Source organism: Serinus canaria, chromosome 25 (genome assembly GCF_022539315.1).
Source record: "Serinus canaria isolate serCan28SL12 chromosome 25, serCan2020, whole genome shotgun sequence".
In the NCBI taxonomy this organism is placed as follows: Eukaryota; Metazoa; Chordata; class Aves; order Passeriformes; family Fringillidae; genus Serinus; species Serinus canaria.
This window is the reverse complement of record NC_066338.1, coordinates 14,242,084-14,269,710: the sequence shown is the minus strand read 5'-3', so window position 1 is coordinate 14,269,710 and position 27,627 is coordinate 14,242,084. Positions and strand designations below refer to the sequence as shown.

The window sequence follows — 27,627 nt, the reverse complement described above, 5'->3', positions numbered from 1 at the left end:
AACGTCATATGTGCGACGGGGACATCGTCATCTTCAACCGGCAGCCCACCCTGCACAAGATGTCCATGATGGGTCACAGGGTCAGGATCCTGCCCTGGTCCACCTTCCGGCTGAACCTGAGGTGAAACACCCCAAAAACCCCAAAATAACCCCAAAAATAATCCCAAAAATAGCCCCAAATCCTGTCCTGGTCCACCTTCCGGCTGAACCTGAGGTGAAACACCCCAAAAACCCCAAAAATAACCCCAAAAATAGCCCCAAATCCTGTCCTGGTCCACCTTCCGGCTGAACCTGAGGTGAAACACCCCAAAAACCCCAAAAATAACCCCAAAAATAGCCCCAAATCCTGCCCAGGTCCACCTTGTGTGATGAGATGAGCCCATCCCAGGTGTGTCACCAATGTCCCAAATATCCCAGATGTCCCAATGTCCCCTCAGCGTCACCACGCCCTACAACGCCGACTTTGACGGTGACGAGATGAACCTGCCCCATGTCCCCGCCATGTCCCTGATGTCCCCACAGTGTCACCACGCCCTACAACGCTGACTTTGACGGTGACGAGATGAACCTGCCCCATGTCCCCGCCATGTCCCCACCATGTCCCCAAGGTCCCCAATGTCCCATCAATGTCCCCACAGTGTCACCACGCCCTACAACGCCGACTTTGACGGTGACGAGATGAACCTGCCCCATGTCCCTGCCATGACTCTGATGTCCCAAATATCCCTGATGTCCCAATGTCCCCACAGTGTCCCTGAGATCCCAGATGTCCCAGTGTCCCTACAGTGTTCCCAATGTCCCCACAGTGTCACCACGCCCTACAACGCCGACTTTGACGGTGACGAGATGAACCTGCCCCATGTCCCTGCCATGTCCCCACCATGTCCCCAATGTCTCCAATGTCCCAAATGTCCCAATGTCCCTGAGGTCCCTGATGTCCCCTCAGTGTCACCACGCCCTACAACGCCGACTTTGACGGTGACGAGATGAACCTGCCCCATGTCCCCACAATGTCCCCAATGTCCCCACAGTGTCACCACGCCCTACAACGCCGACTTTGACGGTGACGAGATGAACCTGCCCCATGTCCCCACAATGTTTCAGATGTCCCCAATGTCCCCAATATCCCAGATGTCCCCGATGTCCCCACAGTGTCACCACGCCCTACAACGCCGACTTTGACGGCGACGAGATGAACCTGCCCCATGTCCCCAATATCCCAAATGTCCCAATATCCCAGATGTCCCCAATGTCCCCACAGTGTCACCACGCCCTACAACGCCGACTTTGACGGTGACGAGATGAACCTGCCCCATGTCCCCACAATGTCCCCAATGTCCCCAATATCCCAGATGTCCCAATGTCCCCTCAGTGTCACCACGCCCTACAACGCCGACTTTGACGGTGACGAGATGAACCTGCCCCATGTCCCCACAATGTCCCCAATGTCCCCAATATCCCAGATGTCCCAATGTCCCCTCAGTGTCACCACGCCCTACAACGCCGACTTTGACGGTGACGAGATGAACCTGCACCTGCCGCAGTCCCTGGAGACGCGGGCGGAGATCCAGGAGCTGGCCATGGTGCCCAGGATGATCGTCACCCCCCAGAGCAACCGGCCCGTCATGGGCATCGTGCAGGACACGCTGACGGCCGTGCGCAAGTTCACCAAGAGGGACGTCTTCCTCGAGAGGGTCCGTTTGGGGTCACCTTGGGGGGGGTTTGGGGTCATTTGTGGTGGTTTTGGGGTCACCTGGGGGGTTTTGGGATCACCTGGGGGGTTTTGGGATCACCTGGGGGGTTTTGGGGTCATTTATGGTTGTGTTGGACACGCTGACGGCCGTGCGCAAGGTCACCAAGAGGGACGTCTTCCTCGAGAGGGTCCGTTTGGGGTCACCTTGGGGGGGGGTTTGGGGTCACCTGGTGGTTTTGGGGTCATCTGTGGGGGTTTGGGGTCACCTGGGGGCTTTTAGGGTCATTTATGGTTGTGTTGGACACGCTGACGGCCGTGCGCAAGTTCACCAAGAGGGACGTCTTCCTCGAGAGGGTCCATTTGGGGTCACTTATGGTAGTTTTGGGGTCACCTGGGTGGGTTTGGGGACACCTGGGTGGTTTTGGGGTTGTTTAGGGTGAATTGAGACGATTTGGGGTTGGTTGGAGGTCATCTCTGGTGGATTTGGGGTTATTTATGGTGGTTTTGGGGTGGTTTCTGGTGCCGTTGTTCTGGACGCGCTGACAGCCGTGGACAGGGTCACCAAGAGGGATGTCTTCCTCCAGAGGGTCCATTCTAGGGCCATCTTGGGGTCATCTTGGGGGTTTTGGGGTCAGTTTGAGGTGATTTAGGGTTGGTTTGAGGTGGTTTGGGGTGATTTGAGGTGATATCAGGTGGTTCTGGGGAGGTTTAGGGGATTTTGTTCAGGACACGCTGATGGCCATGGACAAGTTCACCAGGTGGGACGTCTTCCTCCAGAGGGTCCATTTTGGGGTCATTTTAGGGGTTTTGGGGTCATCTTGGGGGTTTGGGGTTGTTTAGGGTGGTTTTGGGGTGATTTGAGGGGTTTTAGGACAGGTGTTTGAGGTGGGACATGCCGATGGCCACGTGCAAGGTCACCTTAGAGGTGTTTGAGGGGATTTTGGGGGCTTTTAGGGCATTTTTTAGGATGTTTTGGGATCTCTTTGGGGTTTTCTTGACGGGTGACATCTTTGGGGTGTCCCTCAGGGCGAGGTGATGAACCTGCTGATGTTCCTGTCCACGTGGGACGGGGATTTGGGGGGGTTTGGGACATTTTTTAGGATATTTTGGGATCTCTATGGATTCTCCTGGATCGATGACCTCTTTGGGGTGGTTTTGGGGTGTCCCTCAGGGTGAGGTGATGAACCTGCTGATGTTCCTGTCCACGTGGGACGGCAAGGTGCCCCAGCCAGCCATCCTGAAGCCGCGGCCGCTGTGGACAGGGAAGCAGATCTTCTCCCTGATCATCCCTGGCCACATCAACTGCATCCGCACCCACAGCACCCACCCCGACGACGAGGACAGTGGCCCCTACAAGCACATCTCCCCCGGGGACACCAAGGTGGGGGCCCTGGAGGAGGTCTGGGGGGCTTGGTGGGGTGGAGAGGTGGTCTGAGGGGGCTTTGGTGGGATCTGAGGGGGCTTTGGTGGGATCTGAGGGGGCTTTGGTTGGTTTGATGTGGCTTTGGTGGGATCTGAGGGGCTTGGTGGATTGAGGGGGCTTTGTGGGATTGGGGGCTGGGGTGGTTTGATGGGGCTTTGGTGGGATCTGAGGGGCTTTGGTGGGATCTGAGGGGGCTTTGGTGGGATCTGAGGGGGCTTTGGTGGGATCTGAGGGGGCTTTGGTTGGTTTGATGGGGCTTTGGTGGGATCTGAGGGGGCTTTGGTGGGATCTGAGGGGGCTTTGGTGGGATCTGAGGGGGCTTTGGGATGGTTTGATGAGGTTTTGGTGGGATCTGAGGGAGCTTTGGGGTGGTTTGATGAGGTTTTGGTGGGATCTGAGGGAGCCTTAAGGTGGTTTGATGGGGCTTTGGTAGGATCTGAGGGGGCTTTGGTGGGATCTGAGGGGGCTTTGGTGGGATCTGAAGGGGCTTTGGTAGGATCTGAGGGGCTTTGGTGGGATCTGAGGGGGCTTTGGTGGGATCTGAGGGAGCTTTTTTGGTTTGACGGGGTTTTGGTGGGATCTGAGGGGGCTTTGGGATGGTTTGATGAGGTTTTGGTGGGATCTGAGGGGGCTTTTTTGGTTTGACGTGGCTTTGGTGGGATCTGAGGGGTTTTTGGTGGAACTTGCTCTGGTCTAGGAGGGCTTTGTAGACTTTGAGGTGCTCTGGGGTTGTTTTTGAGGTGCTCCAGGTGGATTTTGTGTTTTGGTTTTGGATCTTGGAGGTCCTGACCCCGTTCTCTGTTGTCCCCAGGTGATCGTGGAGAACGGGGAGCTCATCATGGGCATCCTGTGCAAGAAGTCCCTGGGGACATCGGCCGGGTCCTTGGTGCACATCTCCTACCTGGAGATGGGCCACGACACCACGCGGCTCTTCTACAGCAACATCCAGACTGTCATCAACAACTGGCTGCTCATCGAGGGTCAGCACGGTCCTGGGGGGCTGGGGACCTTCTTGGTGGCATCGAAGGGGGGTTTGGTCACCTGGGGACCTTCTCAGGTCCCAGCTGGTGGAGCCCTGGGGCTCTCGGACCCCATCCTTGAGGTCCTGGTGGTTCTTGGACTCCTGTTTTGGGGACTGGGGACCTTCTGGTGGCATCTAATGGGGGTTTGGTCACCTGGGGACCTTCTCAGGTCCCAGCCTGGTGGAGCCCTGGGGCTCTTGGACCTCATCCTTGAGGTCCTGGTGGTTCTTGGACTCCTGTTTTGGGGACAAGGAGGACTCAGGAATTTTGGGGGATTGTCCCAGCCCCATTTTTGTCCCTAAGGGACCTCCTTGTCCCCACGTCCTCCCTTTGTCCCACAGCCTGGCCAGAACCTGACCCAGGGTTGGTGTTTTGGGGTGGGGGCGTTGGAGATGACCCCAAATTTGGGGAGATTTCCCTGAATCCCAGGTGTCCCCCCCAGGTCACACCATCGGCATCGGGGACTCCATCGCCGACGCCAAGACCTACCAGGACATCCAGAACACCATCAAGAAGGCCAAGCAGGATGTCATCGAGGTGGGCTTTGGGGACCTCCACAGGGGGTTGGGGTGTTTCCTGCAGGATCTCAGGGGGTTTGGGATGGTTCCTGGAGGATCTCAGGGGGTTTGGGGTGGTTCCTGGAGGATCTCAGGGGGTTTGGGGCAGGTCCTGCAGGGATCTATTTGGGATGGGTCTGCAGGAACTCAGGGGGTTTGGCGATGGGTCCGGAAGGATCTCAGTGGTTTGGGATGGTTCCTGCAGGATCTCAGTGGGGTTTTGGGGCGTTCCTGGAGGATCTCAGAGGTTTGGGGCAGGTTTCCTGAGGATCTCGGGTTTGGGATGGTGCCTGCAGGATCCATCGTGGGGTTTTGGGTGGTTCCTGGAGGATCTCAGGGGGTTTGGGATGGTTCCTGCAGGATCTCGGGAGGTTTGGGATGGTTCCTACAGGATCTCAGGGGGTTTGGGGTGGTTCCTGGAGGATTTCAGTGGGTTTGGGGTGGTTCCTGCAGGATCTCAGTGGGTTTGGGGTGGTTCCTGCAGGATCTCAGGGGTTTGGGTTGGTTCCTGCAGGATCTCAGGAGGTTTTGGTTGGTTCCTGGAGGATCTCAGGGGTTTGGGATGGTTCCTGGAGGATCTCAGTGGGTTTGGGTTGGTTCCTGCAGGATTTCAGGAGGTTTGGTTGGTTCCTGCAGGATCTCAGGGGGTTTGGGATGGTTCCTGGAGGATCTCAGGGGGTTTTGGTTGGTTCCTGGAGGATCTCAGGGGGTTTGGGGTGGTTCCTGCAGGATCTCAGGGGGTTTGGGTTGGTTCCTGGAGGATCTCAGGGGGTTTGGGATGGTTCCTGCAGGATCTCAGGGGGTTTTGGTTGGTTCCTGGAGGATCTCAGGGGGTTTGGGATGGTTCCTGGAGGATCTCAGAGGGTTTCAGGTCATTCTTGGAGGATCTCAGGGGGTTTGGGATGGTTCCTGGAGGATCTCAGGGGGCTTGGGGCAGTTCCTGCAGGATCTCAGAGGGTTTGAGGTCGTTCTTGGAGGATCTCAGGAGGTTTTTGTCGGTTCCTGTGGTTTTTGCGGTTTTTTGAGGTTCTCAGGTGGTTTTTACCACCAGGGGGATTTAGGACACCCCGCTGACCCTTTTTGGGGTGGTTTTTGGGGTCTCCAGGTGATCGAGAAGGCCCACAACAACGAGCTGGAGCCCACCCCGGGCAACACCTTGCGGCAGACCTTTGAGAACCAGGTGAACCGGATCCTCAACGACGCCCGCGACAAGACCGGCTCCTCTGCCCAGAAATCCCTGTCCGAGTACAACAACTTCAAATCCATGGTGGTCTCGGGGGCCAAGGGCTCCAAGATCAACATCTCCCAGGTCTGGGGGGGTTCAGAAGGTCTAGGGGGGCTTGGTGTGGGGTTTAGGGGGGTCCTGGAGGATCTCAGAGGGTTTGAGGTGGTTCCTGGAGGATCTCAGTGGGTTTGGGGCAGTTCCTGGAGGATCTCAGGGGGTTTGAGGTGGTTCCTGGAGGATCTCAGGGGGTTTGGGGCAGTTCCTGGAGGATCTCAGTGGGGTTGGGTTGGTTCCCTGGAGGATCTCCGGGGGTTTGGGACGTGTGTCCTGCAAGGAAGCCCCTCATGAGATTTGAGATGGTTCCTGCAGGATCTCAGGGGTTTGGGGCATTCCTGCAGGATCTCAGAGGGTTTGGGGTCATTTCTGGAGGATCTCAGGAGGTTCAAGGTGGTTCCTGGAGCATCTCAAAGTTTGGAGCAGTTCCTGCAGGATCTCAGGTGGTTTGAGATGGTTCCTGGAGGAGCTCAGTGGGTTTGGGGTGGTTTTTGGAGGATCTCAGGAGCTTTGGGGCGGTTCCTAGAGGAGCTCAGGAGGTTCAAGGTGGTTCCTGCAGCATGTCACAGGGTTTGGGGCATGTTCCTGGAGGATCTCAGGGGGTTTGAGATGGTTCCTGGAGGAGCTCATGAGATTTGAGATGGTTCCTGCAGGATCTCAGGGGGTTTGGGATGGTTCCTGGAGAATCTCAGGGGGTTTGGGTTGGTTCTTGGAGGATCTCAGGAGGTTTGAGATAGTTCCTGGAGAATCTCAGGGGGTTTGAGTTGGTTCTTGGAGGATCTCAGGGGGTTTGAGATAGTTCCTGGAGCATCTCAGGAGGTTTGGGATGGTTCCTGGAGCATCTCAGGAGATTTGAGTGGCTCCTCTGCAGTTCCATGGAGTTCTTTTGGATTTCCTTCCCTTCTGAGGTGACTTTGGGAGTTGTCCCCGCTGTCCCCTCAGGTGATCGCGGTGGTGGGACAGCAGAACGTGGAGGGCAAGCGGATCCCGTTCGGCTTCAAGCACCGGACGCTGCCGCACTTCATCAAGGACGACTACGGCCCCGAGAGCCGCGGCTTCGTGGAGAACTCCTACCTGGCCGGCCTGACGCCCACCGAGTTCTTCTTCCACGCCATGGGCGGCCGCGAGGGCCTCATCGACACGGCCGTCAAAACGGCCGAGACCGGTCAGTGTCCCCCGATGTCCCCTGGGGCTGCCAGCGAGCCCAAAACTCCACACGAGGGCGCTTGGGGACCTCAAAATCCATGGGTGGAAATCTTGAGGGCTTTAAAACCTTCTCTGGATGGCTTCTGGAGATCCCAAAGCCTCCCTAGATGCCCCCTGGAGACCCCAAACCCTCCCCAGATGCCCCCTGGAGATCCCAAAGCCTTCCCAGATGCCTCCTGGAGACCCCAAACCCTCCCTAGGTGCCCCCTGGAGACCCCAGACCCTCCCCAGATTCCTCCTGGAGATCCCAAACCCTCCCTAGATGCCTCCAGGAACCCCAGACCCTCCCCAGATGTCTCCAGGATCCCCCAAACCCATCCCAGATACCCCCTGGAGACCCCCAGATACCCCCTGGAGACCCCAAACCCATCCCAGATGTCCCCTGGAGACCCCCAGATACCCCCTGGAGACCCCAGACCCTCCCCAGCTGCCCCCTGGAGACCCCCAGATACCCCCTGGAGACCCCAAACCCTCCCAATGCCCCCCTGGAGACCCCCAGATGCCCCCTGGAGGACCCCAACCTCCCAGATGCCTCCAGGAACCCCAACCTCCCCAGATACCCCAGGATCCCCAAACCCACCAGATGTCCCCTGGGAGAACCCAAAACCTCAGACCCCCAGACCTCCCCATGCCCCCTAGAGACCCAAAACCCTTCCCAGATGCCTCCAGGATCCCCAAACCCTCCCCAGATGCCCCCTGGAGACCCCAAACCCTTCCCAGATGCCTCCTGGAGACCCCAAACCCTCCCCAGATGCCCCCTGGAGATCCCAGACCCTTCCCAGATGCCCCCTGGAGACCCCAAACCCTCCCTAGATGCCTCCAGGAACCCCAGACCCTCCCCAGATGTCTCCAGGATCCCCCAAACCCATCCCAGATGTCCCCTGGAGACCCCCAGAAACCTCCAGGATCCCCAAACCCTCCCCAGATGCCCCCTGGAGACCCCAGATAGCCCCCTGGAGACCCCCCCAACCCCCCCAGATGCCCCCTGGAGACCCCCAGATACCCCTGGAGACCCCAACCCTCCCAGATCCCCCTGGAGACCCCCAGAGACTCCCTGGAGCCCCAACCCACCAATACGCCCTGAGACCCCAGATGCCTCCTGGATACCCCAAACCCGCCCACATGCCCTGGAACCCCCAAACCCTCCCAGATGTCCCTGGAGACCCCAGACCCTGACCCCCAGATACCCCCTGGAGACCCCCAGACCCATCCCCAACCCCCTTGAGGACCCCCAAACCCATCCCAGATGTCCCTGGAGACCCCCGATACCCCCTGGAGGACCCCAAAACCCATCCCAGATACCCCCTGGAGACCCCCCAGATACCCCCTGGAGACCCCAAACCCATCCCAGATACCCCCTGGAGACCCCCAGATACCCCTGGAGACCCAAACCCATCCCACATCCCCTTGGAGACCCCCAAACCCATCCAGATGTCCCCTGGAGACCCCCAGATACCCCCTGGAGACCCCCAGGTACCCCCTGGAGACCCCAAACCCATCCCAGATGCCCCCTGGAGACCCCCAAACCCATCCCAGATGTCCCCCGGAGACCCCCAGGTACCCCCTGGAGACCCCCAAAACCCCATCCCAAGAATTGTACCCCCTGGAGACCCCAGACCCCCCCAGATGCCCTGGAGACCCCCAGATCCCCCTGGAGACCCCAAACCCTCCCAGATGCCCCTGGAGACCCCAGTACCCCTTGGAGACCCCCAAACCCATCCCAGATGCCCCTGGAGACCCCATACCCTCCCCAGATGCCCCCTGGAGACCCCCAGATACCCCCTGGAGACCCCAAACCCATCCCAGATAACCCCCTGGAGACCCCCAGATCCCCCTGGAGACCCCAAACCCTCCCCAATGCCCCCGGAGCCCCCCAGATACCCCCTGGAGACCCCAAACCCATCCCAGATGTCCCCTGGAGACCCCCAGATACCCCTTGAGACCCCAGAACCCATCCACACATGCCCCTGGAGACCCCCAAACCCATCCCAGATGTCCCCTGGAGACCCCCAGGTACCCCCTGGAGACCCCAAACCCATCCCAGATGCCCCCTGGAGACCCCAGACCCTCCCCAGGTGTCCCCTGAGCGCTGCCCACCCCTCAGGGTACATCCAGCGGCGGCTGATCAAGTCCATGGAGTCGGTGATGGTCAAGTACGACGCCACGGTCAGGAACTCCATCAACCAGGTGGTGCAGCTGCGCTACGGCGAGGACGGGCTGGCCGGCGAGAGCGTCGAGTTCCAGAACCTGGCCACCCTCAAACCCTCCAACAAGGCCTTCGAGAAGAAGTGAGGGCCATGGGGGGACACGGGGGACACGGCCCGGGGCAGGGTGTGGTCACGGGTGGGGTCCTGGGGGGAGCTGGGGACATCTTGGGGTCTTCAGATGGGAGTTGGGGACATCTTGGGGGGAGTTGGGGACATCTTGGGGTCTTCACATGGGAGTTGGGGACATCTTGGGGGGAGTTGGGGACATCTTGGGGGGAGTTGGGGACATCTTGGGGTCTTCACATGGGAGTTGGGGACATCTTGGGGTGTTCAGAGGAGTTGGGGACATCTTGGGGGGAGTTGGGGACATCTTGGGGTGTTCATGGGGGTTTGAGGACATCTTGGGGTCTTCAGAGGAGTTGGGGACATCTTGAGGTCTTCAGATGGGAGTTGAGGACATCTTGGGGGGAGTTGGGGACATCTTGGGGCGTTCATGGGGGTTTGGGGACATCTTGGGGTGTTCAGATGGGAGTTGGGGACATCTTGGGGTCTTTCGAGGAGTTGGGGACATCGTGGGGGGAGTTGGGGACATCTTGGGGTGTTCAGAGGACTTGGGGATATCTTGGGGTCTTCAGATGAGAGTTGGGGACATCGTGGGGGGAGTTGGGGACATCTTGGGGTCTTCAGGTGGGAGTTGGGGACATCTTGGGGTGTTCAGATGGGAGTTGGGGACATCTCAGGGTGTTCAATGGAGTTGAGGACATCTTGGGGGGAGTTGGGGACATCTTGGGGTGTTCAAATGAGAGTTTGGGACATCTTGGGGTCTTCAGATGAGAGTTGGGGACATCTTGGGGTCTTCAGGTGGGAGTTGGGGACACTTGGAGGTGTTAGAGGAGTTGGGGACATCTTGGGGTGTTCAAAAGAGCTGGGGACATCTTGGGGTGTTCAGGTGGCTCCTCCCCAATCTGGGTGACACCTGGGTGTCCCCAAGCTGCTCCAGCCCAACCTAGGTGACATTTTGATGTCCCCAACCTCTTCCACCCCAAACTGGGACCCCCATTGGTGTCTCCAACCTTCTCCTCCCAAAATTTGGTCACATTTTGATGTCCCCAACCTTCTCCTACCCAACATGGACCACCACCTTTCTTGGTGTCCCCGAGCTTCTCCAGCCTGACGTGGGTGACACCTGGGTGTCCCCTGGATGTCCCTGAGGTGTCCCCGTGTCCCCACAGGTTCAAGTTTGACTACACCAACGAGCGGGCGCTGCGCCGGACGCTGCAGGAGGAGCTGGTCAAGGACATCCTGTCCAACGCCCACATCCAGAACGAGCTGGAGCGCGAGTTCGACCGCATGAGGGAGGACAGGGAGGTCCTCAGGGTCATCTTCCCCACCGGGGACAGCAAGGTGACACCAAAATCCACCCCACAAACACCTGGGGTGCACCAAAACCCCATCGAGATGCACCAAAACCCCACCGAGATACCCCAAAATTCACCCAGAACATCTCAAAACCCAACTGGGATGACCCAAAACCCAACTGGGATGACCCAAAACCCCAAATTCCACCCAGGACATCCCAAAACCTCCTCGAAATCCAACCAGGACACTTTAAAAATGCCTGGGACACCCCAAATTCCACCCAGGACATCCCAAATTTCTCCTTTTGGGGTGCATGGAGGTCCTCAGGGTCATCTTCCCCACCGGGGACAGCAAGGTGACACCAAAATCCACCCCACAAACACCTGGGGTGCACCAAAACCTCACTGAGATACCCCAAAACCCCAAATTCCAACCTGGACATCCCAAAACCTCCTAGTTCTTCCCCCATTTTTGGGGTTCTTCCTCCATTTTTGGGGTTCTTCCCCCGTTCTGACCCCGTTTTTGGGGGTGCTGACCCCATTTTTGGGGGTTCTTCCCCTGTTTTGGGGGTTCTGACCCTGTTTTTTGGGGTTCTGACCCCGTTTTTGGGGTTCTGACCCCGTTTATGAGGTTCTTCTGTTTTTGGGGGTTCTGACCCCGTTTTTGGGTGTTCTGACCCCGTTTTTAGGGGTTCTGACCCCATTTTTGGGTGTTCTGACCCCGTTTTTAGGGGTTCCTGATCCCATTTTTGGGTGTTCTGACCCCGTTTTTGGGGGTTCTGACCCCGTTTTTGGGGGTTCTGACCCCGTTTTTGGGGCTCCTCTCCCCCCAGGTGGTGCTCCCCTGTAACCTGCTGCGCATGATCTGGAACGCGCAGAAGATTTTCCACATCAACTCCCGGCTGCCCTCGGACCTGCACCCGGTCAAGGTGGTGGAGGGTGAGTGGGGCAGGGGTCCGGGGTCCCTCAGGAAGGTTCTGGAGATCCTTGAGCCCCTCAGGAAGGTTCTGGAGATCCTTGAGCCCCTCAGGAAGGTTCTGGAGATCCTTGAGCCCCTCAGGAAGCTGTGATGGGTCTGGGGTCCCTCAGGAAGGTTCTGGAGATCCTTGAGCCCCTCAGGAAGCTGTGATGGGTTTGAGGTCCTTCAGGAAGGTTCTGGAGGTCCTTGAGCCCCTCAGGAAGCTGTGATGGGTCTGGGGTCCCTCAGGAAGGTTCTGGAGATCCTTGAGCCCCTCAGGAAGGTTCTGGAGATCCTTGAGTCCCTCAGGAAGGTTCTGGAGATCCTTGAGCCCCTCAGGAAGGTTCTGGAGATCCTTGAGTCCCTCAGGAAGGTTCTGGAGATCCTTGAGCCCCTCAGGAAGGTTCTGGAGATCCTTGAGTCTTTCAGGAAGGTTCTGGAGATCCTTGAGCCCCTCAGGAAGCTGTGATGGGTTTGAGGTCCCTCAGGAAGGTTCTGGAGATCCTTGAGCCCCTCAGGAAGCTGTGATGGGTTTGAGGTCCCTCAGGAAGGTTCTGGAGATCCTTGAGCCCCTCAGGAAGCCGTGATGAGTTTGAGGACCCCCAGGACCGTTCCGTCCCTCCTCGGGACCCCCGTGTGACCTCGCTGTCCCCTCAGGGGTGAAGGAGCTGAGCCGCAAGCTGGTGATCGTCAACGGGGAGGACCCTCTGAGCCGGCAGGCGCAGGAGAACGCGACGCTGCTCTTCAACATCCACCTGCGCTCCACGCTCTGCAGCCGCCGCATGGTGGAGGAGTTCCGGCTCAGCGGGGAGGCCTTCGACTGGCTCCTGGGGGAGATCGAGTCCAAGTTCAACCAGGCCATTGTGAGGAGGGGTCTGGGGGGTTTGGGGTCATCCTTGAGGGGTTTGGGGTCATCCTTGGGGGGTTTGGGGGGTTTGGGGTCATCCTTGGGGGGTTTGGGGTCATTCTTGGGGGGTTTGGGGTCATCCTTGGGGGGTTTGGGACCTGATCTGGAGGTGCCTTGGGTTGGCTCCTGGGGGAGATCGAGTCCAAGTTCAACCAGGCCATCGTGAGGAGGGGTCTGGGGGGTTTGGGGTCATCCTTGGGGGGTTTGGGGTCATCCTTGGGGTGTTTGGGGGGGTTTGGGGTCATCCTTGGGGGGTTTGGGGGGGTTTGGGGTCATTCTTGAGGGGTTTGGGGTCATCCTTGAGGGGTTTGGGGGGTTTGGGGTCATCCTTGGGGGGTTTGGGGGGGTTTGGGGTCATCCTTGGGGGGTTTGTGGTCATCCTTGGGGGGTTTGGGACCTGATCTGGAGGTGCCTTGGGTTGGCTCCTGGGGGAGATCGAGTCCAAGTTCAACCAGGCCATCGTGAGGAGGGGTCTGGGGGGTTTGGGGTCATCCTTGGGGGTTTGGGGTCATCCTTGAGGGGTTTGGGGGGTTTGGGGTCATTTGGGGGGTTTGGGGTCATCCTTGAGGGGTTTGGGGTCATCCTTGGGGGTTTGGGGTCATTCTTGGGGGGTTTGGGGTCATTCTTGGGGGGTTTGGGGTCATTCTTGGGGGGTTTGGGGTCATCCTTGGGGGGTTTGGGGTCATTATTTGAGGGTTTGGGGTCATCCTTGGGGGGTTTGGGGTCATTATTTGGGATTTGAGGTCAGGTCTGGAGGTGCCTTGGGTTGGCTGCTGGGGGAGATCGAGTCCAAGTTCAACCAGGCCATTGTGACATTGCCTTTGGGGGGTTTGGGGTAATTTCTGAGGATTTGGGGTCACTCTGGGGTTTGGTGACCCCGCTGTGACACTGCTGTCCCCGTGTCCCCTCAGGCCCACCCCGGTGAGATGGTTTGGGGTCACTCTGGGGTTTGGTGACCCCGCTGTGACACTGCTGTCCCCATGTCCCCTCAGGCCCACCCCGGTGAGATGGTTTGGGGTCATCTTTGGGGTTTGGTGACCCCGCTGTGACACTGCTGTCCCCGTGTCCCCTCAGGCCCACCCTGGTGAGATGGTGGGCGCGCTGGCCGCGCAGTCCCTGGGCGAGCCGGCCACGCAGATGACCCTCAACACCTTCCACTACGCGGGGGTGTCGGCCAAGAATGTCACCCTGGGTGTCCCCCGCCTCAAGGAGCTCATCAACATCTCCAAGAAACCCAAGACGCCGTCGCTCACCGTCTTCCTGCTGGGCCAGAGCGCCCGCGACGCCGAGCGCGCCAAGGTGGCACCTGGGGACACGCTGGGGACACGCTGGGGGTGGTGGCCCTGTGGGTTTGTGTCCTCACAGCTCTGTGGTGGCCCTGTGGGTTTGTGTGACCTCCTTGTCCCCTCAGCCCTGTGGTGGCTCCGTGGCTTCATGTCCCTGTGGTGGCCCTGTAGCTTTGTGTCCCCTCTGTGTCCCCACAACCTTGTGGTGGCCCTGTGGCTTTGTGTCCTCACAGCTCTGTGGTGGCCCTGTGGTTTGTGTGACCTCCTTGTCCCCTCGTCCCTGTGGTGGCTCTGTGGCTTCGTGTCCCCATGGTGGCCCTGAGGCTTTGTGTCACCTCTGTGTCCCCACAGCCCTGTGGTGGCCCCTTGGGTTTGTGTGACCTCCTTGTCCTCACAGCCCCATGGTGGCCCTGTGGATTTGTGTCCCTCTGGTGGCCCTGTGGGTTTGTGTGACCTCCTCGTCCCCACAGCCCTGTGGTGGCTTCATGGCTTCATGTCCCCATGGTGGCCCTGTGGCTTTGTGTCCCTGTGGTGGCCTTTGGCTCCTGCCTCCCCCATGGGCCCGTGGATTGTGTCCCTGGGGCCCTGTGGTTTGTGACCTCCTCGTCCCCACAGCCCTGTGGTGGCTTCATGGCTTCATGTCCCCATGGTGGCCCTGTGGCTTTGTGTCCCTGTGGTGGCCCTGTGGCTTTGTGTCCTCACAGCTCTGTGGTGGCCCCTTGGGTTTGTGTGACCTCCTTGTCCCCTCAGCCCCGTGGTGGCCCTGTGGCTTTGTGTCTTCTCTGTGTCCCCATGGCTCTGTGGCTTTTTTGTCCCCTCTGTGTCCCCACAGCCCTGTGGTGGCTTCATGGCTTCGTGTCCCCATGGTGACCCTGTGGCTTTGTGTCCCCTCTGTGTCCCCACAGCCCTGTGGTGGCTTTATGGCTTGGTGTCCCCATGGTGGCCCTGTGGCTTTGTGTCCCCTCTGTGTCCCCATGTCTTCCATGTTCCCGTGTCCCTGTGCCACCTGGAGCACACCACGCTCCCCATGTCCCCTGACTGTCCCCAGTGTCCCCATGTCCCCAGGACATCCTGTGCTGCCTGGAGCACACCACACTCCAAATGTCCCCATGTCCCCTGACTGTCCCCTGACTGTCCCCAATGTCCCCATGTCCCCAGTGTCCCCAGTGTCCCCATGTCCCCTGACTGTCCCCAATGTCCCCTGACTGTCCCCTGACTGTCCCCATGTCCCCAGGACATCCTGTGCCGCCTGGAGCACACCACGCTCCCCATGTCCCCTGACTGTCCCCAGTGTCCCCAATGTCCCCATGTCCCCATGTCCCCAGTGTCCCCACGTCCCCTGACTGTCCCCACGTCCCCAATGTCCCCATGTCCCCATGTCCCCAGTGTCCCCATGTCCCCTGACTGTCCCCGTGTCCCCAGGACATCCTTTGCCGCCTGGAGCACACCACACTCCAAATGTCCCCATGTCCCCTGACTGTCCCCAGTGTCCCCAATGTCCCCATGTCCCCTGACTGTCCCCGTGTCCCCAGGACATCCTGTGTCGCCTGGAGCACACCATGCTCCCCATGTCCCCTGACTGTCCCCAGTGTCCCCAATGTCCCCTGACTGTCCCCTGACTGTCCCCGTGTCCCCAATGTCCCCATGTCCCCTGACTGTCCCCAGTGTCCCCATGTCCCCATGTCCCCTGACTGTCCCCAGTGTCCCCAATGTCCCCATGTCCCCTGACTGTCCCCAGTGTCCCCAATGTCCCCATGTCCCCTGACTGTCCCCGTGTCCCCAGGACATCCTGTGTCGCCTGGAGCACACCATGCTCCCCATGTCCCCTGACTGTCCCCAGTGTCCCCAATGTCCCCTGACTGTCCCCTGACTGTCCCCGTGTCCCCAATGTCCCCATGTCCCCTGACTGTCCCCAGTGTCCCCATGTCCCCATGTCCCCTGACTGTCCCCACGTCCCCAATGTCCCCATGTCCCCAGTGTCCCCAGTGTCCCCATGTCCCCTGACTGTCCCCGTGTCCCCAGGACATCCTGTGCCGCCTGGAGCACACCACGCTCCCCATGTCCCCTGACTGTCCCCAGTGTCCCCAATGTCCCCTGACTGTCCCCTGACTGTCCCCGTGTCCCCAGGACATCCTGTGTCGCCTGGAGCACACCATGCTCCCCATGTCCCCTGACTGTCCCCAGTGTCCCCATGTCCCCTGACTGTCCCCAGTGTCCCCAATGTCCCCAATGTCCCCATGTCCCCTGACTGTCCCCGTGTCCCCAGGACATCCTGTGCCGCCTGGAGCACCACCATCTGCGCCCGCATGTCCCCTGACTGTCCCCAGTGTCCCCATGTCCCCTGACTGTCCCCAGTGTCCCCAATGTCCCCAATGTCCCCATGTCCCCTGACTGTCCCCGTGTCCCCAGGACATCCTGTGCCGCCTGGAGCACACCACGCTGCGCAAGGTGACGGCCAACACCGCCATCTACTACGACCCCAACCCTCAGAGCACGGTGGTGGCCGAGGACCAGGAGTGGGTCAACGTCTACTACGAGATGCCCGACTTCGACGTCAGCCGCATCTCGCCGTGGCTGCTGCGCGTCGAGCTCGACCGCAAGCACATGACCGACCGCAAGCTGACCATGGAGCAGATCGCCGAGAAGATCAACGCCGGTGGGTGGGCACGGGCCCCGGGGGGTTTGGGGGGTCTTTGGGGGACCTGGAGGGGGTTTGGGGGGGTCTTTGTGGGACCTGGAGGGGGTTTGAGGTGACTTGGAGGAGATTTGAAGGTGTCTGAGGAGGTTTTATGGGACCTGGAGGGGGTTTGGGGGGCCTGGAGGGGGTTTGGGGGGTCTTTGTGGGATCTGGAGGGGGTTTGGGGGGGTGTTTGGGGGACCTAGAGGGGGTTTGAGGTGATTTGGATGAGATTTGAGGGCATCTGAGCAGCTTCTGAGGGTCCTGGAGGGGGTTTGAGGTGACTTGGAGGAGATTTGAAGGTGTCTGAGGAGGTTTTGTGGGACCTGGAGGGGGTTTGGGGGGTCTTTGTGGGGCCTGGAGGGGGTTTGGGGGGCCTGGAGGAGGTTTGGGGGGGTCTTTGTGGGACCTGGAGGAGGTTTGGGGGGGTCTTTGTGGGACCTGGAGGGGTTTGGGGGGGTCTTTGTGGGACCTGGAGGGGGTTTGAGGTGACTTGGAGGAGATTTGAAGGTGTCTAAGGAGGTTTTGTGGGACCTGGAGGGGGTTTGGGGGGGTCTGGAGGGGGTTTGAGGGGTCTTTGTGGGACCTGGAGGGGGTTTGGGGGGTCTTTGGTGGGGTCTGGAGGGGGTTTGGGGGGTGTTTGTGGGACCTGGAGGGGGTTTGAGGTGACCTGGGAGTGAGTGTTTTGAAGGGTTGTCTGAGGGACCTGTCTGAGGACCTTTGAGGGGGTTTGTGGTGACCTGGATGAGGTTTGAGTTGGTCTGAGGAGGTTCTGAGGAACCTGGAGAGGGTTTGAGGACATCTGAGGAGCTTCTTGGGAACCCTGGAGGGGGTTTGAGGTGACTTGGAGGAGGTTTGAGGGTATCTTGAGGAGGTTTTAAGGGACCTGGAAGCAGTTTGAGGTGACTTGGTTAAGTTTTGAGGGCATCTGAGGAGCTTTTTGGGGCATTCTGAGGGGGTTTGGATGGTGTTTGTGGGACCTGGAGGAGGTTTGAGGTGTTGTGGACGAGTTCTGAGCAGCTTTTGAGGGTCTTGTGTGACCCTTGAAGGCATCTGAGAGCTCTTCAGGGAGCTCTGAGTCTGGAGGAGCTTTGGGATCATCTGGGGGAGCTTTGGGGGTTCTTGGCAGATCTTTGGGGACACCCTGGAGGTCCCTTGGGTGCCGTGACCTCGGAGGTGACCCTGTCCCCACCCCGTGTCCCCTGCCAGGCTTCGGTGACGACCTCAACTGCATCTTCAACGACGACAACGCCGAGAAGCTGGTGCTGCGCATCCGCATCATGAACAGCGACGAGAACAAGATGCAGGAGGTGGGCAGGGACCTGGGGACACCTCGGGGGACACCTCAGGGGACACCTGGGATGGCCTGGGCGTCACCTGTGCCCCACCTTGTCCCCAGGAGGAGGAGGTGGTGGACAAGATGGACGACGATGTCTTCCTGCGCTGCATCGAGTCCAACATGCTGACGGACATGACCCTGCAGGGCATCGAGCAGATCAGCAAGGTGGGGACACCTGAGGGGGTTTGGGGACACCTGGAGGGGCTTGGGGACACCTGGGCGGGCTTGGGGACACCTGGGGGAGCTTGGGAAAACCTGGAGGGGCTTGGGGACACCTGGAGGGCTTGGGGACACCTGGGGGAGCTTGGGGACACCTGGAGGGGCTTGGGGACACCTGGGGGGCTTGGGGACACCTGGAGGGCTTGGGGACACCTGGAGGGGCTTGGGGACACCTGGGCGGGCTTGGGGACACCTGGGGGAGCTTGGGGACACCTGGAGGGGCTTGGGGACACCTGGAGGGCTTGGGGACACCTGGGCGGGCTTGGGGACACCTGGGGGGGCTTGGGGACACCTGGAGGGCTTGGGGACACCTGGGGGAGCTTGGGGACACCTGGAGGGGCTTGGGGACACCTGGGCGGGCTTGGGGACACCTGGAGGGCTTGGGGACACCTGGGCGGGCTTGGGGACACCTGGGCGGGCTTGGGGACACCTGGAGGGGCTTGGGGACACCTGGGGGGGCTTGGGGACACCTGGAGGGCTTGGGGACACCTGGAGGGGCTTGGGGACACCTGGAGGAGTCCATGAAGGGATGGGAGGTCTCCAGATATAGCTGGAGAGCTCCGTGGTAACCTTTAGAAGGTTCCAGAAGACCTTTAGGAGGTCCAGGATGGTCCCTGGTAACACCTGTGGGCACCTGAGAAGGTCTTTGGGGTAGCACCAGGTGCTCTGAGGGTTCAAGATCTCCAGGTAGATCTTGAGGAACGTCAGGAGCTCTCCATGGAGACTTCTAGGAGGTTCCAAGAGACCTTTAGAAGATCCGGGACACCCACGGTGACGCCATGGTGACACCTGTCCCCACCTGCCCAGGTGTACATGCACCTGCCACAGACGGACAACAAGAAGAAGATCATCATCACCGAGGACGGGGAGTTCAAGGCCCTCCAGGAGTGGATCCTGGAGACGGACGGCGTCAGCCTCATGCGCGTGCTGAGCGAGAAGGACGTGGACCCCGTGCGCACCACGTCCAACGACATCGTGGAGATCTTCACCGTGAGTCACCTGGGCTGGGGACACACCTGGAGGGGAGTGAGGGACACACCTGGGGGGTGAGGGACACACCTAGGGGCTCGTGGAGATCTTCACCGTGAATCACCTGGGCTGGGGACACACCTGGGGGGGAGGGACACACCTGGGGGGTGAGGGACACACCTGGGGGGGTGAGGGACACACCTGGGGGGTGAGGGACACACCTGGGGGGGAGGGAGGGACACACCTGGGGGGTGAGGGACACACCTGGGGGGTGAGGGACACACCTGGGGGAAGTGAGGGACACACCTGGGGGGAGTGAGGGACCACACCTGGGGGGTGAGGGACACACCTGGAGGGGAGTGAGGGACACACCTGGCGGGTGAGGGACACACCTGGGGGGGTGAGGGACACACCTGGGGGCTCATGGAGATCTTCACCGTGAGTCACCTGGGCTGGGGACACACCTGGCGGGGAGGGACACACCTGGGGGGAAGGGACACACCTGGGGGCTCGTGGAGATCTTCACCATGAGTCACCTGGGCTGGGACACACCTGGGGGGGTGGGGGACACACCTGGGGGGGTGGGGGACACACCTGGGGGGGTGAGGGACATCATGGTCCTTATGGTGAAGATTCCCATGAGTCACCTGGGACAGGGACACCTGGGTTGGGGTTTGAGGGACGTCATGGTCTTCATGGTGGGGATCTTCACCTGGGGACACACCTGGTTTGAGGAACATCATGGTCTTCATGGTGGGGATCTTCACCATGACTCACCTGGGTCCCCAGGTGATGGGATCCCTGGATTTTAGGAATTCCCTCCCCCTGGATTTGGGGTTTTCCCACCCCCTGGATTTTGGAATTTCTGGATCCCTGAATTTTGGACATTCCCACCCCCTGGGTTTTGGGATTTCCCACCCCCTGGATTTGGGGATTCTCACCCCATGATTTGGGGATCCCACCCCATTCTGGGATCCCCCCCTGGATTTGAGGTTTTCCACCCCATGAATTTGGGGATTCCCACCCCCTGGATTTTGGAATTTCTGGATCCCTGAATTTTGGACATTCCCACCCCCTGGGTTTTGGGATTTCCCACCCCCTGGATTTGGGGATTTGTGGATCCCTGGATTTGGGATTTCCCATCTCCTGAATTTGGGGATTCTCACCCCTGGATTTTAGAGATTCCCACCCCCTGAATTTGGGGATTTCCCGCCCCCTGAATCCCCTGGATTTTGGGATTTTCCCCCCCATTTCGGGATTTCCCACGCCCTGGGTTTTGGGATTTCCCACCCCATTTTGGGGTTTTGGGAATTCCCACCCCCTGAATTTGGGGTTTTGCAGGTTCTGGGGATCGAGGCGGTGCGGAAGGCGCTGGAGCGGGAGCTCTACCACGTCATCTCCTTCGACGGCTCCTACGTCAACTACCGGCACCTGGCGCTGCTGTGCGACACCATGACCTCGCGGGGACACCTGATGGCCATCACCCGGCACGGCGTCAACCGCCAGGACACCGGGCCCCTCATGAAGTGCTCCTTCGAGGAGACGGTGAGGGGACAGCAGGGACAATGGGAATTGGGGTTTGGGAATGGGGATTGGGGTTTGGGAATGGGGTTTGGGGTTTGGGAATGGGATTGGGGTTGGGAATGGGGTTTGGGAACCACCAGGACAACCGGGCCCCTCATGAAGTGCTCCTTCGAGGAGGCGGTGAGGGGACAACGGGACAATGGAATTGGGGTTTGGGAATGGGTTTGGGTTTGGGAAGGGGTTTGGAATGGGATTGGGGTTTGGGAACCACCAGGACACCGGGCCCCTCATGAAGTGCTCCTTCGAGGAGACGGTGAGGGGACAACGGGGACAATGGGGATTGGGGTTTGGGAATGGGGTTTGGGGTTTGGGAATGGGGTTTGGGATTTGGGAACTGCCAGGACACCGGGCCGCTGATGAAGTGCTCCTTCAAGGAGACGGTGAGGGGACAGCAGGGACAATGGGAATTGGGGTTTGGGAATGGGGATTGGGGTTTGGGAATGGGGTTTGGGGTTTGGGAATGGGGATTGGGGTTTGGGAATGGGGTTTGGAATGGGGATTGGGGTTTGGGAACCACCAGGACACCGGGCCACTCATGAAGTGCTCCTTCAAGGAGACGGTGAGGGGACAACGGGGACAATGGGGATTGGGGTTTGGGAATGGGAATTGGGGTTTGGGAATGGGGTTTGGGGTTTGGGAATGGGGATTGGGGTTTGGGAATGGGGTTTGGGAATGGGGATTGGGGTTTGGGAACCACCAGGACACCGGGCCCCTCATGAGTGCTCCTTCAAGGAGACGGTGAGGGGACAACGGGGACAATGGGAATTGGGGTTTGGGAATGGGGATTGGGGTTTGGAATGGGTTTGGGATTTGGGAATGGGGATTGGGGTTTGGGAATGGGTTTGGGTTTGGGAATGGGTTTGGGGTTTGGGACTGCCAGGACACCGGGCCCCTGATGAGTGCTCCTTCAAGGAGACGGTGAGGGGACAACGGGGACAATGGGAATTGGGGTTTGGGAATGGGGTTTGGGGTTTGGGAATGGGGTTGGAATGGAGGATTGGGGTTTGGGAACCACCAGGACACCGGGCCCCTCATGAAGTGCTCCTTCAAGGAGGCGGTGAGGGGACAACGGAATTGGGGTTTGGGAATGGGGTTGGGGTTTGGGAATGGGGTTTGGGGTTTGGGAATGGGGTTTGGGATTTGGGAACTGCCAGGACACCGAGCTGCTGATGAAGTGCTCCTTCGAGGAGACGCTGAGGGGACAATGGGGACAAGGGGGACAACGGTAATTGGGGTTTGGGAATGGGGTTTGGGGTTTGGGAACTGCCAGGACATCGGGCCCCTCATGGAGTGCTCCTTCGAGGAGACGCTGAGGGGACAGCGGGGATTGGGGTTTGGGAATGGGGAATGGGGATGGAAGTGGGGTGGGGATGGGGTTTGGGGGCTGGGAAATGGGGAGTGGGGGTGAGGGATTGGGGTGGGAATGGGAATTAGGGTGAGGATTAGGATGGGAATGGGGTTTGGGAATTGGGGTGGGAGCTGGGTTTGGGATGGGGATGGGAACGGGAATGGGGCTCAGGCGCTGGGAATGGGGGATTCTGCGGACATTTTACAGGGTTTGGGGTTCGAGAAGGACGTGTAAAGGTTGAAGCTGATTTTGGGGTGTTTCCCCCCGACTCAGGTCGACGTCCTGATGGAGGCAGCTGCCCACGGGGAGAGCGACCCCATGAAGGGCGTGTCCGAGAACATCATGCTGGGCCAGCTGGCCCCGGCCGGCACCGGCTGCTTCGACCTCCTGCTGGACGCCGAGAAGTGCAAGCACGGCATGGAGATCCCCAGTGCCCTGCCCGGGCTCGGCGTCGGCGGCCGTGAGTCCCCGAGAACCCTGGGGACAACCCCTGGGAAAATGGGGACACCCCCGGGAAAATGGGGACACCCCAAGAACCATGGGGACACCCCCTGGGAAAATGGGGACATCCCCTGAACCCTGGGGACACCCCCTGGGAAAATGGGGACACCCCCAGAACCATGGGGACACCCCCAGAACCCTGGGGACACCCCCTGGGAAAATGGGGACATCCCCAGAACCCTGGGGACACCCCCTGGGAAAATGGGGACATCCCCAGAACCATGGGGACACCCTCAGAACCCTGGGGACACCCCCTGGGAAAATGGGGACACCCCTTGGAATGGTGGCCGGGTTCCTCCAGGAGCAGCTGGGGACACCCCCAGGGTGGTGGCACAAAGACCTTGAAGGTCCTGGTGGTCCTTGGCCAGTCCTGGGTGTCCCATGGCAGGAGGGGACAGCTTCAGAGTTTGGGGTCCACCAGGACTGGGTCCTACGAGGGAGGAGTTGGGGACACCCCAAGGGTGGTGCTGACACAAAGACCTCTGATGTCACCGTGGCCACCTCCATGTCCCAGCTCTGGTCACCTGGTGTCCCCCAGGTGTTGATGTCCCCCAGATTTTGGGGTCCCCCACATGTTGGTGTCCCCCCCCCAGATGTTGATGTCCCCCCAATGTTGATGTCCCCCCAACTTTGATGTCCCCATATTTTGGTGTCCCCCCAACTTTGATGTCCCCATATTTTGGGGTACCCCCGATGTTGGTGTCCCCCCATGTTGATGGTCCCCATATTTTTGGGGTCCCCCAGATGTTGATGTCCCCCCCCCAGATGTTGATGTCCCCCCAATGTTGATGTCCCCCCAACTTTGATGTCCCCATATTTTGGTGTCCCCCCAACTTTGATGTCCCCATATTTTGGTGTCCCCCCAATTTTGATGTCCCCATATTTTGGTGTCCCCCCAACTTTGATGTCCCCATATTTTGGTGCCCCCCCAATGTTGATGTCCCCATATTTTGGGGTCCCCCCGACGTTGATGTCCCCACATTTTGGGGTCCCCCCGGTTTGGGGGTGCCCCTGACCCCTTTCTCTCCGCAGCCACCGGGATGTTCTTCGGCTCGGCCCCCAGCCCCATGGGGGGGATGTCCCCGGCCATGACCCCCTGGAACCAGGGGGCCACCCCGGCCTACGGCGCCTGGTCCCCCAGCGTGGGTGCGTGGGGCACTGGGAGGGACTGGGAGGGCACTGGGGTAAAGTGGGGGTCACTGGGATGGCTGAGGGGGGGGATTTTGGGGTGTCCTGGGTGCACTGGGGGGTGAATTTGGGAGGATGAGGGGTCCCCCTGACCCCCATTGCCCCCACAGACAGCAGGATGGGGCTGGGTTGGGTTTGGGGCTGGTTTTGGGGTCCTGGGCTGGATTTGGGGCTGGTTTTGGGGTCTCAGGTTGAGTTTTGGGGTTCTGGGATGTATTTTGGGGTGTTTTTGGGGTCCTGGGCTGGTTTTGGGGTCCCCCTGACCCCCCATTTTCCCCCATTCCCCCACAGACAGTGGCAAGACCTCGGGTGGGGCCGGGTTGTGTTTAATGGGTGGTTTTGGGGTCTCAGGTTGTGTTTTGGGGTCTGGCTGGATTTGGGGGTGGTTTTGGGGTCCTGGGCTGGTTTTGGGGTCCCCCTGAGCCCTTTTTCCTGCACAGTCAGCAGGATGACCCGGGCAGGACCAGGTTGTGTTTAAGGGTTGGTTTTGGGGTCCCGGGCTGGTTTTGGGGTCCTGGGCTGGTTTTGGGGTCCTCCTGACCCCCTTTTCCCCCCTCCCAGGCAGCGGCATGACCCCGGGCGGGGCCGGCTTCTCCCCCAGCGCCGCCTCCGACGCCTCCGGGTTCAGCCCCGGCTACTCCCCGGCCTGGTCACCCACGCCCGGCTCGCCGGGGTCACCCGGCCCCTCCAGCCCCTACATCCCCTCCCCCGGTGAGTACGGCCCCAAAAACACCCCCAAATACCCTGAAATAACCCCAAAATACCTGTAACCCCTAACAACACCCCGAAACACCCCCAAATACCCTGAAATAACCCCAAAATACCTGTAACCCCTAACAACACCCCGAAACACCCCCAAATACCCTGAAATAACCCCAAAATACCTGTAACCCCTAACAACACCCCCAAACACCCTGAATAACCCCAAAATACCTGTAACCCCTAACAACACCCCAAAACACACTGAAACACCCCCAAATACCCTGAAATAACCCCAAAAATACCTGTAACCCCTAACAACACCCCAAACACACTGAAACACCCCCAAATACCCTGAAATAACCCCAAAAATACCTGTAACCCCTAACACACCCCCAAACACCCTGATATAACCCCAAATACCTGTAACCCTAACAACACCCCGAAACACACTGAAACACCCCCAAATACCCTGAAATAACCCCAAAAATACCTGTACCCCCTAACAACACCCCAAAACTCACCAAAACACTCCAAAATAGCCTGAAATAACCCCAAAATACCTGTACCCCTAACAACACCCCCAAAACACCCCCAAATACCCTGAAATAACCCCAAAATACCTGTAACCCCTAACAACACCCCCAAACACACTGAAACACCCCCAAATACCCTGAAATAACCCCAAAAATACCTGTAACCCCTAACAACACCCCAAAACACACTGAAACACCCCAAACATCCTGTCACACCCTAAAATACCCCTAAAATACCAGAAAATAACCCTAAACACCCACAAAACACCCCGTAACCCCTAGCAACACCCTGAAACACCCCAAAACAGCCTCATCCATAACACCCTCTCACTGAGCTCCACAACACCCGAACAACACCTCAACGGGACCCCTCCAACACCTGAACAACATCTCCAAGGGACCCCCCAACACCACCAACAGCCCCACAACACCCGAAAGGGCCTCACAGCCCTCTGCAACACCCCAACCACCCCTCCCAACACCCTCCTGACCCCCGTGTCCCCTCTCCGCAGGTGGGGCCATGTCCCCCAGCTACAGCCCGACGTCCCCCGCCTACGAGCCGCGGTCGCCGGGGGGCTACACCCCACAGAGCCCCAGCTACAGCCCCACTTCTCCCAGCTACAGCCCCACCTCGCCCAGTTACAGCCCCACCTCGCCCAACTACAGCCCCACCTCGCCCAGTTACAGCCCCACCTCTCCCAGTTACAGCCCCACCTCGCCCAGTTACAGCCCGACCTCTCCCAGTTACAGCCCCACGTCCCCCAGCTACAGCCCCACCTCCCCCAGTTACAGCCCCACCTCGCCCAGCTACAGCCCGACATCGCCCAGTTACAGCCCAACATCTCCCAGTTACAGCCCCACCTCCCCCAGCTACAGCCCGACCTCGCCGAGCTACAGCCCCACCTCTCCCAGCTACAGCCCCACCTCCCCCAGTTACAGCCCCACCTCCCCCAGTTACAGCCCGACCTCGCCCAGTTACAGCCCCACCTCGCCCAACTACAGCCCCACAAGCCCCAACTACACCCCGACCTCTCCCAGTTACAGCCCCACCTCTCCCAGTTACAGCCCCACCAGCCCCAACTACACCCCAACCTCTCCCAACTACAGCCCCACCTCGCCCAGTTACAGCCCCACCTCCCCCAGTTACAGCCCCACCTCTCCCAGTTACAGCCCGTCCAGCCCCCGCTACACCCCGCAGTCGCCCACCTACACCCCCAGCAGCCCCAGCTACAGCCCCAGCAGCCCCAGCTACAGCCCCACGTCCCCCAAGTACACCCCGACCAGCCCCAGCTACAGCCCCAGCTCCCCCCAGTACACCCCCACCTCGCCCAAGTACAGCCCCACATCCCCCAAGTACAGCCCCACGTCCCCCAAGTACAGCCCCACCTCGCCCACCTACAGCCCCACCACGCCCAAGTACAGCCCCACCTCGCCCACCTACAGCCCCACCTCGCCCGTCTACACCCCGACCTCGCCCAAGTACAGCCCCACCTCGCCCACCTACAGCCCCACGTCGCCCAAGTACAGCCCCACCTCGCCCACCTACAGCCCCACCTCGCCCAAGGGCTCCACGTACAGCCCCACGTCCCCCGGCTACAGCCCCACGTCGCCCACCTACAGCCTCACCAGCCCGGCCATCAGCCCCGACGACAGCGACGACGACAACTGAGGGGTCAGCCTGTGGGCACGGGGGTGACGCCCCCCAGAAAATCCCCCCAGGCCGTGGGGGTGACCCCCAGATTGACATGGGGACAGGGTTGTTGTCACCCCCCAAAAAACCCCCTGAGGCCGTGGGGGTGACCCCCAGATCCATGTGGGCACGGGGTTGTTGTCACCCCAAAACCCCACATGGATTCAGGGTCGGGGTTGTTGTCACCCCCCAAACCCCCCAGGCCGTGGGGGTGACCCCAGAATTGGTTTGGGGGTGTGGTGGTTGTCACCCCCCAAACACCCACATGGATACAGGGTTGGGGGTGTCACCCCCTGAACCCCCGAATTCTGGTGGGGTCGGGGTTGTCACCCCAAAAACCCCACATGGATTCAGGGTTTGGGTTGTTGTCACCCCCGAACACCCACATGGATTCGGGGTTGGGGTTGTTGTCACCCCCAACCCCCACAGGCCACGGGGGTGACCCCAAACTTTACCCAGGAACGGCCTCGTCACCCCCTCAGACCCCCCCACCACTGAAATGGGGCCGGGGGTGTCACCCCAAAATCCCAAACAGGTCGTGGGGGTGACACCTGGATTTCCATGGGAACGGGGTTGTCACCCCCAAATGGAAACGGGGTTGGGGTTGTCACCCCCAAACCCCCAAATTCCGGTGGGGACGGGGCTGTTGTCACCCCCCAGGTCCCCCCAGACTGTTGGGGTGACACCAGAGGGTGGTGGTGGCCAAATTTGGGGTCACCCCTGAATTGGGGTCAGCCCTGAACTTGGAGAGACCCTCAGGTTTGGGGGGAACCCCTGGATTGAACTTTTGGGGGACCCCAAAGTTCAGAGGGGGCAACCCCAAAACTGGGGGGGGGATCCCAAAACTGGGGGGGGAACCCCTAAATTGGGGTGGAACCCTAAATTGGGGCAAAACCCCTAAATTGGGGCAAAACCCTGAATTGGGGTGAAACCCCTGAATTGGGGCGAAACCCCTAAATTGGGGCAAAACCCCTGAATTGG

General features: G+C 59.9%; 1 protein-coding gene and 1 long non-coding RNA gene across 7 annotated transcripts; one reads left to right on the top strand and one right to left on the bottom strand.

Annotated features, from left to right (window-relative positions):
• POLR2A (RNA polymerase II subunit A) lies at positions 1-26,766 on the top strand. 5 transcript variants are annotated; one of them, XM_050984363.1, is made up of 21 exons: positions 1-121; positions 1,484-1,694; positions 2,865-3,074; positions 3,928-4,096; positions 4,581-4,675; positions 5,801-6,004; positions 6,917-7,139; positions 9,285-9,468; positions 10,620-10,791; positions 11,579-11,684; positions 12,361-12,566; positions 13,685-13,909; positions 16,306-16,552; positions 17,783-17,883; positions 17,973-18,077; positions 18,939-19,121; positions 20,442-20,645; positions 22,306-22,492; positions 23,566-23,679; positions 24,283-24,432; positions 25,469-26,766. In XM_050984363.1, exons 1-21 carry the CDS (start codon positions 9-11, stop codon positions 26,623-26,625), a joined length of 4,566 nt encoding a protein of 1,521 aa, XP_050840320.1. In that variant the 5' UTR covers positions 1-8; the 3' UTR covers positions 26,626-26,766. The 5 variants fall into 5 exon arrangements, with proteins under 5 accessions (XP_050840320.1, XP_050840322.1, XP_050840321.1 ...); XM_050984365.1 differs by lacking the exon at positions 1-121 and adding an exon at positions 170-214; XM_050984364.1 differs by lacking the exon at positions 1-121 and adding an exon at positions 254-296.
• LOC127060695 (uncharacterized) lies at positions 303-1,473 on the bottom strand. Of its 2 annotated transcripts, none has more exons than XR_007779993.1 (3): positions 1,308-1,473; positions 1,078-1,198; positions 303-483 (listed from the first exon to the last, which is right to left on the bottom strand). It is a non-coding gene; the product is annotated as an uncharacterized LOC127060695 (long non-coding RNA). The 2 variants fall into 2 exon arrangements; XR_007779992.1 differs by lacking the exon at positions 303-483 and adding an exon at positions 807-992.
• Positions 26,767-27,627: the final 861 nt, after the last annotated feature.